The sequence below is a fragment of the Anas platyrhynchos genome, chromosome 6, assembly GCF_047663525.1.
Source record: "Anas platyrhynchos isolate ZD024472 breed Pekin duck chromosome 6, IASCAAS_PekinDuck_T2T, whole genome shotgun sequence".
Classification (NCBI taxonomy): domain Eukaryota; kingdom Metazoa; phylum Chordata; class Aves; order Anseriformes; family Anatidae; genus Anas; species Anas platyrhynchos.
This window is the reverse complement of record NC_092592.1, coordinates 26,546,293-26,558,362: the sequence shown is the minus strand read 5'-3', so window position 1 is coordinate 26,558,362 and position 12,070 is coordinate 26,546,293. Positions and strand designations below refer to the sequence as shown.

General features: G+C 54.1%; 1 protein-coding gene across 8 annotated transcripts in view; it reads right to left on the bottom strand.

Annotated features, from left to right (window-relative positions):
• DNMBP (dynamin binding protein) overlaps positions 1–11,719 on the bottom strand; it is a 32,132-nt gene extending 20,413 nt beyond the window's left edge. For 2 of the 8 annotated variants that reach the window (XM_072039677.1, XM_072039678.1), the window contains exons 1-2: positions 2,942–3,120; positions 516–638 (exon numbers count right to left, since the gene is read on the bottom strand). In XM_072039677.1, the coding sequence (XP_071895778.1) occupies positions 516–638; positions 2,942–3,086 (268 nt within the window). In that variant the 5' untranslated portion in view covers positions 3,087–3,120. The other 6 variants (XM_072039684.1, XM_072039683.1, XM_072039680.1 and 3 more) reach the window with 6 other exon arrangements.
• Between the last annotated feature and the right edge of the window lie 351 nt (positions 11,720–12,070).

Here is a 12,070-nt window from a genome sequence, read left to right as displayed (position 1 = left end):
CTTCCTTCCTCCCCATGTCCTTTTTGGCTGTGGGTAGGGTCTGGCATTCTGCAGTGTGTTCTGGGGATGTACCAGAGCACAGACTGAAGGTAAAGCACGAAGCATTGGCAGCTTCATGCACACACATAGCTAAGTTACACAGTTATAGCTCCGTGACTTTCTAGCTGCTGTGCCATGAAGTTGCACCAAAGCTTTGATTTCCTTCCCCCAAAGTCTAGGATTTGGGGATTGGAGGGCAGTTAAAAGGTAGCTGTAAGCCTACTGTGATCACACAACTCCAGTATTTGGAGTTTCAAGAGTAACAATAGATCATAAGAAACTGGCATTGGAGGGAGGCAGGGACAGACACAAGAGTCCACAGAGGTTTTGATGTGATCCATGTCATGGGGTATTAGAAAACTCCCCTCTCTCCCCTGCCACTGTAGGCAGGATGCTGTGCCAAGGCTCACCTTATTCTTCTGGTAGGACAGCAGGGGTCTGTGAGATGCAAAGCAAAGGAAGGGAATGGAGATTACCTCTTTGCAGTGACAAGCTCCCTGGCTCTTGAGATGTGAAGTCACTGGTACAAACAAACAGTTTTTCTCCCTGCTTCATAGGGGGAATATCCACAGGTTCCACAAAGCTGCTAGGAAACTGCCCTAAAATGAGAAGCATTTGTCAACAATGAGTCTTTTTTGTAGCTCACCACAACTCCCTCCACCCTTCTTCCAGACCCTTGGGATCTATTCCTCTTGCTAAAGGAAAATACTGTGCCCCCAGCTACCCAGGGTGCCTCAACAGTGTGGTGGAAGAGGAATGACTTTGGGAGGCAGAAATTCCTCATATTTAAAATGCTTAGAAGCTAACAGAGAACAAAAATTTTGTGTCCTCAGTTCACTCCAGGCAACCAGGACCATCAGCAGAGTTTCTGGGAACGGACATCAGGTTTTCTCCACTTTCATTTCCTGAATCCCAACCCAGGGACACGATGAGGACTGTGAGTTCCACTAGTGCTGGACCACAAGACTTCTGACTGGGCACATCCACCTTGTGCTCCTCATTCTGCAAGGCCTGGCTCCAGCATGGCCTCAGTGCAAAAGGCAGGCCGCCACGCTCAGGAAGGCCACATCTGTGAGCCAGAGGCAGAGCCTGCGGAGGCTCTGGTGACCTTGCCCATTTTACCACCTCGTGCAGCTCTTTCACCATGGTACCCACCGCAGGATGCCCAGCTACTCCGAGCATGCCACAGCCAGACAGGGCTGTGCACAGTTGGCCATCGCAGGACTTCACCCTGCTACTGATTTCAGCCCTGGGAGGACTGGGTATGGCAGAGCCCACTGCAAAGCCCCCTACAAATGTCATTCCTGTCTTTTACAATCCACGGCAAGGAGAAATGATGGACTATGGGCTAGTAGCACTTCCAGAATTCACTCATTATAACCACTGAGTGGTTACTCCATGTTCTCCAATAAAACCTGGAGACATCCTATCTCGGACACCCTGCACTTCCCATCAGGATTAGGCAGTTTGGCATCTGCTGTCATTAACCTGAGGTAGAACCAACAGTCCACAGGCTTCTAGTTTCAGTGGCTTCCTTCAGAGTTTTGACCAACTCCACCTCTTTTTCCATGTCTGAGTTTCCTGTTCTGTACATGGAAACAACCTAACACTGTTAGAAAGGAAGCCACAGAGCTACATTAATTATTCCCCAGAGTATTAAGTATTATTATTGGTAGGCTGCAGCACCTACACAGCTTCTATTAAGAAGTGCTTTTTCAATCCCCTGCAACGTTAGCTTAGAAAACTGGGCAGAAAACTACAACAGCTGTTCCAATGAAAGGCAGGAATGCAAGCTGGTTTTGAGTTAAAGGTCATTAAAAGCCATTCTGTTTAACTTTGGCATGTTTCGTTATCTTTGAGCTATGATACACATCTGTTTATTGTTCCTTCACAGCTTCATGCTCTTGAGAACAAGCACTTCAGTTACACTGAGAGAAAAAACTGTGGTAAAGAAGCCGCTGCTGATTTCTGCAGAAGTAATTTGTGCCCAGTGGCTTGGGATCAGGAATGCACTCATCCAGTGCCATTTATCAGCTATGTGGAGCACAGGGGAAAAGCCCTCCTCTGCACCTTTGCTCCTGTCCATCTTTGTTTTAAGCAGAGACAGGCGCCTGACAGCCCACAGCTGGTAGCAGAGCCCAGGCTGCAATAGCAGCCCCATCTCCACGGCCAGGCGTGGAAGTGCAGCCCTACCTTCACGCTGAGCAAAGAGTCAGGCTTCTGCTTTGAAGTGGCCTGGTTTTCATCTCCCTGAGAGCTCACATCTCAACTTCAGTAGAGATGAGAAAGAGCTGCTTACACGAGGATGACGAGACTAAGTGTTTCACTCAGAGCATTTTGGTACTTCAGAAGTCTCTCACGCTCTTCCAAAAGTTTAGCAGACTTGCACACTACTGTAGGCACCCTGGTATTGGTCCCAGCTTGTCCAGGAAAGTGTTTTAAAGCAAAAAGGAGGAAGCGGGGCTGAGTCAGGCCTCCAGGGGGGACATGGATTCTGTCACTGAGCGTCCCACTGACTTGAACTGACAAGGTCACTTGGCGCTTCCACCCTCACTGCATCTGTTTCCTCTCTCCCCTTCCACTCCACAGCAGGTCAGTGCATAAACTAGCCAGGAAACGGCTGTCCCACACAGAGGATGTAGCACCTAGTGCTGTGAAGCTCCCATCTCAAGGAATGACACACCACTGATCTCTCTCAAAAGAACAAGTGAGCTATCTGAACACCTGACGTGCAGCTGGAAGGGACCCTGCACCCTCAGTCCCAAGTGAAGCCCAGTGAAAGCTCTGGTACAACAGATCTGGTCCTGCATGTCCCAGGAGCAAAGCACTGGCCAGGAAAGGTGCTCATGGTGGATGCTGAGCTGGCAGGTGGCAGCCTACGGACCCAGGGGCAGGCTCTTACCTGTGACACCTTCCTTTTTGCCGAGGAGCCAGAACTCATCCACCACAGCCAGCACCTCGATGACATCTCCCACGAAGAGGGGCAACTCCTCAGAGACGCTGGGACAGAAATCAAAGACCGCTCGTACCACAGAGCCAGCCTCCATTGCGTGGGGTCTGCAGGCTGATCGGTACCTAAGGCTGAGACAAGAGGAAATCCATTAGTGGCAGGAAAAAAATGAAATTACCACAAATATTCTCAGAAAGGAAAACCTTTCCTGAGTGCAAGGGGCAGGGGCACCGAGGGGGCATTGTCCTAAGCTCACTGAGCCCCTTCCCCATGTAGCCAAAGGAGGGGGGGTCTCCAGCAGTGCAGCCCCCGTGGTCCTGCCTGCCTTATCTGGCCTTTCTGGCTACCTCTGCCAGGACACGTTTGTGCTGTACCAGGGGGAGAAGCAGCAAAAAAATCTAGAAGCAAATTCCCGTCAGGAAGGAAGCAAGAGGAGGGGAGGAAGCTCCACGCTTCCCTGACACCAGGGCAGGCCCAGAGCGTGCTGGGGCCTCTGTGGGCAGGCAGCAGCCACCACTGCACACAGCAGCCGAGCCAGGACACCTCTGTGTCGCCTTTGCCCTGCACCAAGCAGCCTCCCCAACGAGGCCCCACGCTGCACTGAGGCAGCAGCAGCCCTGCAGCTTTACTGGGCTGTCCCTTCTTCCCTTACCCTTCAGGAAAGGAACTGAAAGGTGCCTCTGTCCAGGATTGTCAGGAGCCCTACGATGTCAATGTGCACGGTGAGCAGTCACCCTCCCAGTGCCACGCAGAGCTGGCTGTGCACACAGCACGGCTATGGAGCAGGCGCGTCTCTCGCTAGCAGCAGAAAAAGCAGGGCGACAACACACAGCAACACACGCCAAGAACACAAAGCTGTGCATGTCCCACCTGAGCCCCGGAGAGGCAGGAGCAGGGCAGGCTAACACGGAGAGGAGCAAAACAGCCCTGCTACCCACGGGCAGCAAACTTCCAGCCAGAGCGCCAGCAGGGGCTCCGGCCAGGGAAATGCTTTCTGCTGACGGGACTGCTCTGTTTATCCAGGCCGGCTCACCTCCTGGGAACAAAGCGGGTTTGTGCTCGGCAGCCGCAGTGTCCTGGGCACGTCCCTGCCCGCCCCCAGCCGCCGCCAGCATGGCCAGCTCTCCCACCACCCGCACCTCTGCTCCTGCTGTCACCCCTATTGCTCGCCACTGCCTTACCCCTAGCACGTGAGCTCCTTGGGGCACAGGCTGCCCCTTTGTTACCAGCATTGTGCTGGCTGAGCAAACAAAGAGCCCAATATCCAGCAGCCGACAGCACTTTGCCACCAAAAAGAGATGAATGGACTGGAGTGAATCGGGAGCACAAAGAGCTGCAGTTCAGGATAGCAGGAACCTACTGAGGCAGAAAGAGCAACAGTATAAAAACATGACCATGTGGAGCTGGGAAAAAGATGGAAGAGCCCTCAATTAGCTTGGAAATAGTAAAGACAAGAAAGCAGCCTCACGCTGTGTGAGGTGGGGTGGCTGTGGCACAAGGACCTGCTGAGCCCAGGGTCCTAAAAACACTTGCCATATTCTGAGTCTGCACACTTCACAGCCGCACTGGACAACAGATAAAAATAGGCAGGTGAAATTGCTGCCTCAGGGTAGGTTCTCCAGGATTACAGTGGAATTTCTGCCATTTCCTCTGTCAAAGGGGTAACGTAAGAGTGGTCTGAGGAATGCAAAGATCACAGCATGTGCTCTGCGGACCCAAACCCTTTACAATGGTCACTGTGAGGACATGGCCTTCCTGCTGCCTGGGACCCAGTTACTTGCCGGGGAAAACAGCAGCATCCCTTCCTTAACTCACCTGGAGCTCTGGGGACTCATTCATTAAAGGTGCTCTGTTTCAAACGAGACAGAAGATTGAGAGAGGCAGGCACACCGGCAATTGTTCTGACACATATCTATTAACTGCACTTAAAATAAAACACAGCTACTAACATATTGATGTGAAAAGCAATCCCCGAGAGCCATCCCATGAGGCAAGGAAGCATTAAGCAACTTCTGAAACAGCCCCAAAAATCCCAACAAGCCCATGTTCCCTCAGCAGGACTGAGAAGCAGGATCACTCCCTGACAAAACACACAACTCAGTGGGACAGAAGAGTTCAGAAGCACTGCAGATACGGCAGATTAACAACAGGAGGACCCAGGGAAACTGGGCGTGCTCTCCTTTAGCTCAGAGATAAATGTCTCAGAAAACAGAGAGCAATCTAACAACGACACTAATCCAGCAACTTACTTCTGATACACAGGAGTCCCTGACCGACTGTTGGACGAAGGGAAGGGAGCAGCCACAGCCCTACTGCCGCAGCGCAGATGCTTCGGCTCGGAGGGATGCGAGTGTCAGCAAGCACGGGGGTGGCTTGGTGCCAGTGCCAGGGACAAGAGCCAGGAGCACACAAACTCTCCTGCGAGGTTGCTGGGGATTTCTGATGAGCCCACACAGGTCACTGACAGCAGTGGCCACTCTTACCCGTATTCCAGAAATACCTGACACTTCTTTTGCACATCCTTCTCTAAATTGCCCTGCATACACCACCAGACCAGCCCCTCACCAGCCAGCCAGCAGGGAGTGTAAGCCCCTAAAGCCGGTCCTACTGGGGCAACACCTCCCAGATCACTCTGTCCCTTGAAAGTCCAGGGCCAGCACCTGGTAAACTGTCCTCTTCCAGCAAGGGACTGTGAAATACCTCTGAATACTAGGCTGCTTGCTGTCCTTTTCCGTCCGTCCGAGTCTAGACAGTATACCCCTGTCTTTGAAAGCAGTGGATCAGTCTTACAGGGCTTGCTTGCTCCGTAACATGATTCGAACACAAAATATTATGTTTTCCAGGGTCTTGGCCTTGTCTTACTCCACAGAGTGCTGACTGCCAACATTTTCTCCAAACCTCCACCTAGAAAAGGAAGCCTTCCAGCATCTTGCAGACCAGGAACTTACTGAGTCCAATTCCTCAGCTTTAATGGTGGACACGAGCTTCTCCCAGCTCCAGCCCAGATCTGCCCGGTGAGAAAAACATCCAGCAACTGCTCGTGCAGGGGCTCCAGCAGGAAGAGCAGACTGCAGGGAGAGCAGGGCTCCGCCTGTGATCCCCAGTGAGTCACGGCTCCTGACTGCTGGCCAAGCACCATCCCCTCTCACCTCCAAGGGGGGCAATCCCTCCCAGCCAGGGGGAGGGAGAGCTCCCCCACAACTCAGCAAACTCCGGGACTTCACCCTGGCAGAGGTCAGGGCTGGAGATTGCAGCAGAGCTGGAGCAGGACAGGATTCCTGCCTCCGCCTAGCAGCAGATCCACGTCCAAAGAGAGCCTCACTGTGCAAGTATGAAGCTGTGGCACAGCGGCGAGCTCGGCCCGCTGAGAACACGCTGTCTCTGTCTCGGTGCCTGATCCTGAGCAAACTAGGTAACGTGTTCCTGGCGCCCAGCTGCAGCCCGCCCGGTGCCCGGACACAACAGCTTTGTGTAGCGAGGCAGAGAAGCGAATTCCCAGGGCATTAATCACTCCTCCCAGCCTCCCCACATGCATGCTCAGCACACATCACCTTGGTGGAAGACAGCCTACCCCTTCTTGTCATTAGCTCTGGAGTATGTCTGGTCCAGTGTGGGCTGATGAAAGGCCAGACCGGAATGAAATGAGAGCTATTAGCTCACTTACAGGATTGTTGTGAGACCTTCAGCGCAGATCACGCCACGGCAGCCAAGAGGAGACATTTACACACTGACTCAGACAATTTCTCTTACCCTCCTCTCTCTTCGTGGCTGAGACTGGACAGGGTAAAATGCCTCAAATAAAGGACTCACCAGCACAACAGTGAACTATTACCAGGCGCTTGCTCAAAGGATCATAGCTTACATGGAAGCAGACCTCCTGAAGCTGGTGATACAAATGCCCTTTTGGGCTGTTTGATCGTACGGATGAGTAAATTGATTTCTGACGAGTTTCTGTAGCTTCAAAACAGGAGTTCTCTCTTCTCCATTTTTGCTGAAGCAAGGATTTCAAGCACTTAAAAAATAATGCAGTGACACGAAGAGATCATTTTAGGTTGATTACAAACAGCATTAATAGCCCCAGTAAAAGGAGAGACTCAAAGGCTTTTGAGACAGCTAATCCAGTGGTACACCCAAAGCGTTGATCAGATTATGAGATAAAAAGCAATAATGAACAGATGCCACGAATTTAGCAGCAAGAGAACCAAACCTGATGGGCAGCATCCCTACCTGCCTCCCTCCACATAATACTTCTCAGCTTCTCGCTCAGAGCCAGTGCTGTTAGAGCTGGCGATGGGTAGCACTGCAGTGCAACTCACCAGCACAGTAACCAAGAATTTAATATATCACCAAACAGAAAAAAAATGCAGTGCAGGCTTCCACACGCACAGTCGGTTTGCACAAGTGAGACAAGTATGTTCTTGTGCAGCAGATGTCTCAGCCTCTTTAAAACTGAGAGCCAGCCTAAGCAGTAAGCCAGGAAGGAGTCCGATTCCCAGAAGTGCACAAAAGCCAACTTTGTCACAGAACAATTAAAGAATATTAACAAACGCTGCCACTGATCTTTTTTTTTAAATTTAAAAATGCCATGCGTTTTACCTCTGTCTTTTAACGCCTCCTTCCCCTCACTGTAACGTAATGCCTGTTCGCCGAAAACAGAATCCACCCCCAGAAACAGCGATACCCTCTGCCTTGCTCAGCTGCTGGCTCTGGCTTCCACAGGACATTTGCTGCAGCGCTCGCTGTGCAGGAGCAGTACCTAACGTGCAGTGGGCAGAAACCAGGAGTGTCACTTGGCCTCTCACACGACTGTGTCAGGAACAGCTCACTAACTACGTGCCGAGGCATTTTCCCTGCCCTTTACCTCTGTTCCTCCCACTTCCCCATGGCCTCCAAATGTGGCCACCTCTCCTCCCTTCCTCCTTACCCCGCTGCATCTGCAAGGCCTGCACAGTCCTCAGCCATGCTTCAAGGACAGGACATTACCCACTCTGGAGCACACCCTGAGCACTTGCAGAAGCCTTTGGAGCTGCCAGCCACAGTCACCCCCCTGCTCCGAGCAGAACGTGTTGCTCTGCAAGCTCCCGGAGGTCCTTGCTTGCCTGCACATTCCCGGGTGGGACAAACAATACCCCATTGAGCCAGGCCCTGGACATGGTGCCAATGCAGGGACTGAGGAAAACTGCAGAGCCACCCCTACAAACCTCAACAGACCGGACAAGACAGCAAGCAGGGCAAAACCAGGCTTAATGGTGCAAGAAAGGAGCCTTCTCCTGCCGGGGCCATGCGGACTGCTGCAGCCTCTCGTTATGCTGTTTGTCTGCACAGATCCCACAGAGCCCCCCCGCTGAGCTTCTCGCAGTGGGAAACACGTGATCTCTCTTACGTCCTGCCATCTCCAGACCCCATATGGCTCCCAGGAGGATGAGGAATCTCCCTGCTTTAAAACGAAATAGCCTCATTTCCTTTTAAACCTGACATACAGAAATAATTAAAATAAATACACCAAAGTTGGATCAGCAAAACCCCAGATCCAGGATCACCAAGAACAACGGCTGCTTGAGCTCTGCCTTCCCCACAGCACGTGTGTGACAGTTCGGGGTGTTTGCCACAGGAGCTCTGTGTGTATCACACAAGTCACCCAAACCACGTTTTTTTCCCTCCAGCTGGGCACTGGCTGTCACAGTGCTGTCACCTGCTCGGTAGCGGGACACGGCTCGGTGCCGGCTGGCAGGGTTTGTGCGGGGTAGGCGTAGGTTGGGGAGGAAGGAAGAGGAGCTCGCGTTGGGCCAGATGGCAAGCGAATGAAAGTCATCTGGAAACTTGAGCACAGCATCAATTTTTAATGCAAAGCAGAGCACCTTGCCAAAACATGTGAGCAAGGACACTGCGATGGATACTTAATCTATAGCATTGTGGCCCTAAACACACAGAGGCCAGAGCACCAGCTTAGGAGATAAGAGCTTCCCCAGTTCAAGCCATACTGTACTGAGTGGCTGCATGCACTTCACAGACACCCTTACCGAGTCCTGTCTTCTCCCTCCCCAAGGCACACATCTAAAACGATACAACATACAATAAGGACCAGACAACATAGATACAACATAAATACAATATAGAATAAGGACCAGACAAAATCCCAACAGCTGCACCCCTTCTGCCGTGCAGTACCTGTGCCTGGGATCCCTCAGGTAGGCAGTACACAATCACAAAATTAGTCATTGTACCTTGAGTACGTACCCAAAACAGGTTGAACTGGGGATACAAGGACATTCCTCAACACCTGAGAGCTTTACTTTGTACCCTGACCGGTATTTTTCAATGCAGCTTTTGAACAGAAGTCCCCAGTGATGCTTTGGTTGTTGGGTAGGGAGTGCAGAAATATGGGGATTACTCATTTGAACTGGAAGCTCTACTCTTTGCTCACCTTTACGCCCATTCTGTGCTGCTCACTATCTCCAGAGAAGCTGAATCCCCTGGGAGGGACTCCATTGATACCTGCTATCATGTGGCCCTAACCCTTTTCAGAGCCTCCAAGTGCTCCTGACAAGGAAGCAATATAGTTTATGCCCTAATACAAAGGTTTTAAAACCAAAACAAACTAAAAGCTATGCCACTCAGAAGCGGGGTTAAGCAATCATCATGAATTTACAATTCATTAGAAACACATTTTTGTTGGAGGTTGAGGGGAAATTATCAGTTAAGGTAGTGAAGTGCTAAGCACAACTGAGGGCACCCCACCCAGGCACACATCACTGGCATTACAAAGTCCGTCCGAACAGCCACCCACTGCGCGGACACCGCAGCCGCACAGCGAACCCTGCGATTATCACACAGCCACGCTCCCCAGGGCAGCGAACACACCTGGGGCTCTGCAGGGCCACGAGGCTCGTGCCTTTCCTCTCCTGTAGGAATTCCTCCTGGCCCCTTGCAAATTTAACATGTTTCTAAAATCTTTACACATACATACAAGTTTTTAATGTCACTGCTAATCCTAAGAGGAATGGCAACAGAGTGGGTGCAGTGGTGTGGCAGCCAGGCATCAGGGAAAGTGGGAAAAGGGCACTGGGAGCAACTGAAGCAGCTGGAGAGAGAACTGAAATGTTGTCCTTGGCAGAGCAGAGGATTTCTAAAGAACAGCAAAAGAAGCCAGCTCAGAGATGTGGGCTTTAACTGTGCTATACAGGGCCTTGAAAACAAGGAGGACACATTTAAACACGATGCCCAGCATGACTTGCAGCCAGAGAAGTGAGTCAAGATGAGGGGGATGATGGTGACGTCTCCCAGCACAGTACAGAGGCTGAATTTGGCAAAATACCTAAAAAGCTACAAATTCTGTATCTACAAACTCTTTCAGACCTTTTGTGGATGTAAAGAGAATCATAATGGCAGCGGCGAAGGAGAGAATGGCAGAGGCAAGCGGAGAGCGAGCTTTTTCAGCAGAAAGTCATGTAAACATGAAAAACCTCAAAACAGATGTTACTTGCAATATGTATTACACAACTAAAGGCTTGCTAGGTACTGTGCAAGGAGAATGAGATGTGAAAGGACTGGTGTGGGGGAAGTACTTCAAACACCAGCAAAGGCAGTGGAGCTCTTTCAACTCAGAGGCCAAAACTGTGTCAAGGACAGGGTCAGCTGCGGCACCGCTCTGCTCAGCCTGTGACAGCAACAGGCTCAGCCCCAGAGCTGCAGCCCCTCGGAGGGCGTTCAGGATGCAGCCTCCATGCCCTGGCGAGGCCACTGCAGGAGGCACTGCCAGCTTGCCTCTCTTAGAGTACCAGGCAGTGCTGCCAGGCTGGCAGCAACGCTCAGCAGTTGGCATTTACTAGAGCGAGAAGGGGAGGAAACTCTCGGAAGTTTCTCTTCCCAGGCTGGCACGAGCAACGTGGGTGCTCGCAGAGGAGCAGCTGGGGAAGGCACGGCGCTGCACCCTGCAGCTTTAGCTCCCTGCGTGGGCACCTGTGCTGCCCCTCGTCACAGCATCACCGCTCAGGTTGCTGCTCACACGCCTGTGCTGTTTCTCCAGGACCAGGTGCTCCCCGTTAGCAAGCTGGCAGTGCCAGCTCCCTGCAGGTCTGCTGGCACACACACCCTCACCCCGAGACCCCACCAGCCGCACACACACGTTTTAAGCCACCCCACCCCGATGCCGCTCGGCCGGGCAGCACGAAGGCAGGGTGGGAAGCACCGGGGTGGCTCAAAGGCTGCTCCACGCACCCCGTGCCCCCCGAAGAGCTGTCGGGGCAGCGGGTGAGCGGGCAGAGCCCCGGCACACGCCGAGCACCCGGCTCCGTGCCCTGGGGGGCCGGGACAGCCCAGCCACAGCCCAGCCGAGGGGCGGCCCGGGCCCACCGAGCGGCACCCCCCGTGCCCAGGGGCAGCCGGCACGGCTCGGGGCACTGCGGGGAGGCCCGGGGCGGGGGCAGCCCGGCCCCGCCGCCTCCCTGCCGGGGGAAGGCAGGGCAGAGACCGAGGGGCCGCAGCGGAGGCGGGGGCCGGGCCGCGCCGGGGGAGGCGCAGGCCGAGGGGGGGGGGGCGCAAAGCGGGGGGAGCCGAGCGGCCGGAGCCCGGCTCCCCCCGGCGGGTCCCTACCTGCTCCCAGCCCGCTCCGGGCGCCGCGGCCGCTCCGGCCCTGCGGGTCCCCGCTCCCGCCTCCGGTCCCCCCTCCCTGCCCCCGGCTCCCCGCTCCGGCCCCGCGGCCGCCCGGCTCCGCCCGGGCCGGCCCCCAGCGCCCGCCCGGCCCCGCGGCCCGCCCCGCCGCCTGCCCGCCTCCGCACGGCCCGGCCCGGCCTGCTGGAGCTGGGAGGCCGCGGCCGGAGCTGCTTCCCCGGGCAGGCCCCGAGCCTGGGGACCCCCCCCCCGGTGACATGGGGACGGCCCCGGGACAGCCTCGCGGCGCTGCTGGAGCAGGAGCAGCCCCCGCAGCTTCGCCTCCTGCCCCACAACGTGTTGGTGCCTCGCAGGCACCACTGGTGCCAGGGCTCCGTTCCCCGCTGCTGCCTTCGCCTGGGTGTCTCTCGCTGCCTCGTGGGCAACAGCTGAGGAGCGGGGCTGCACCGTCCATCTGGTGCCGTCTCGGTT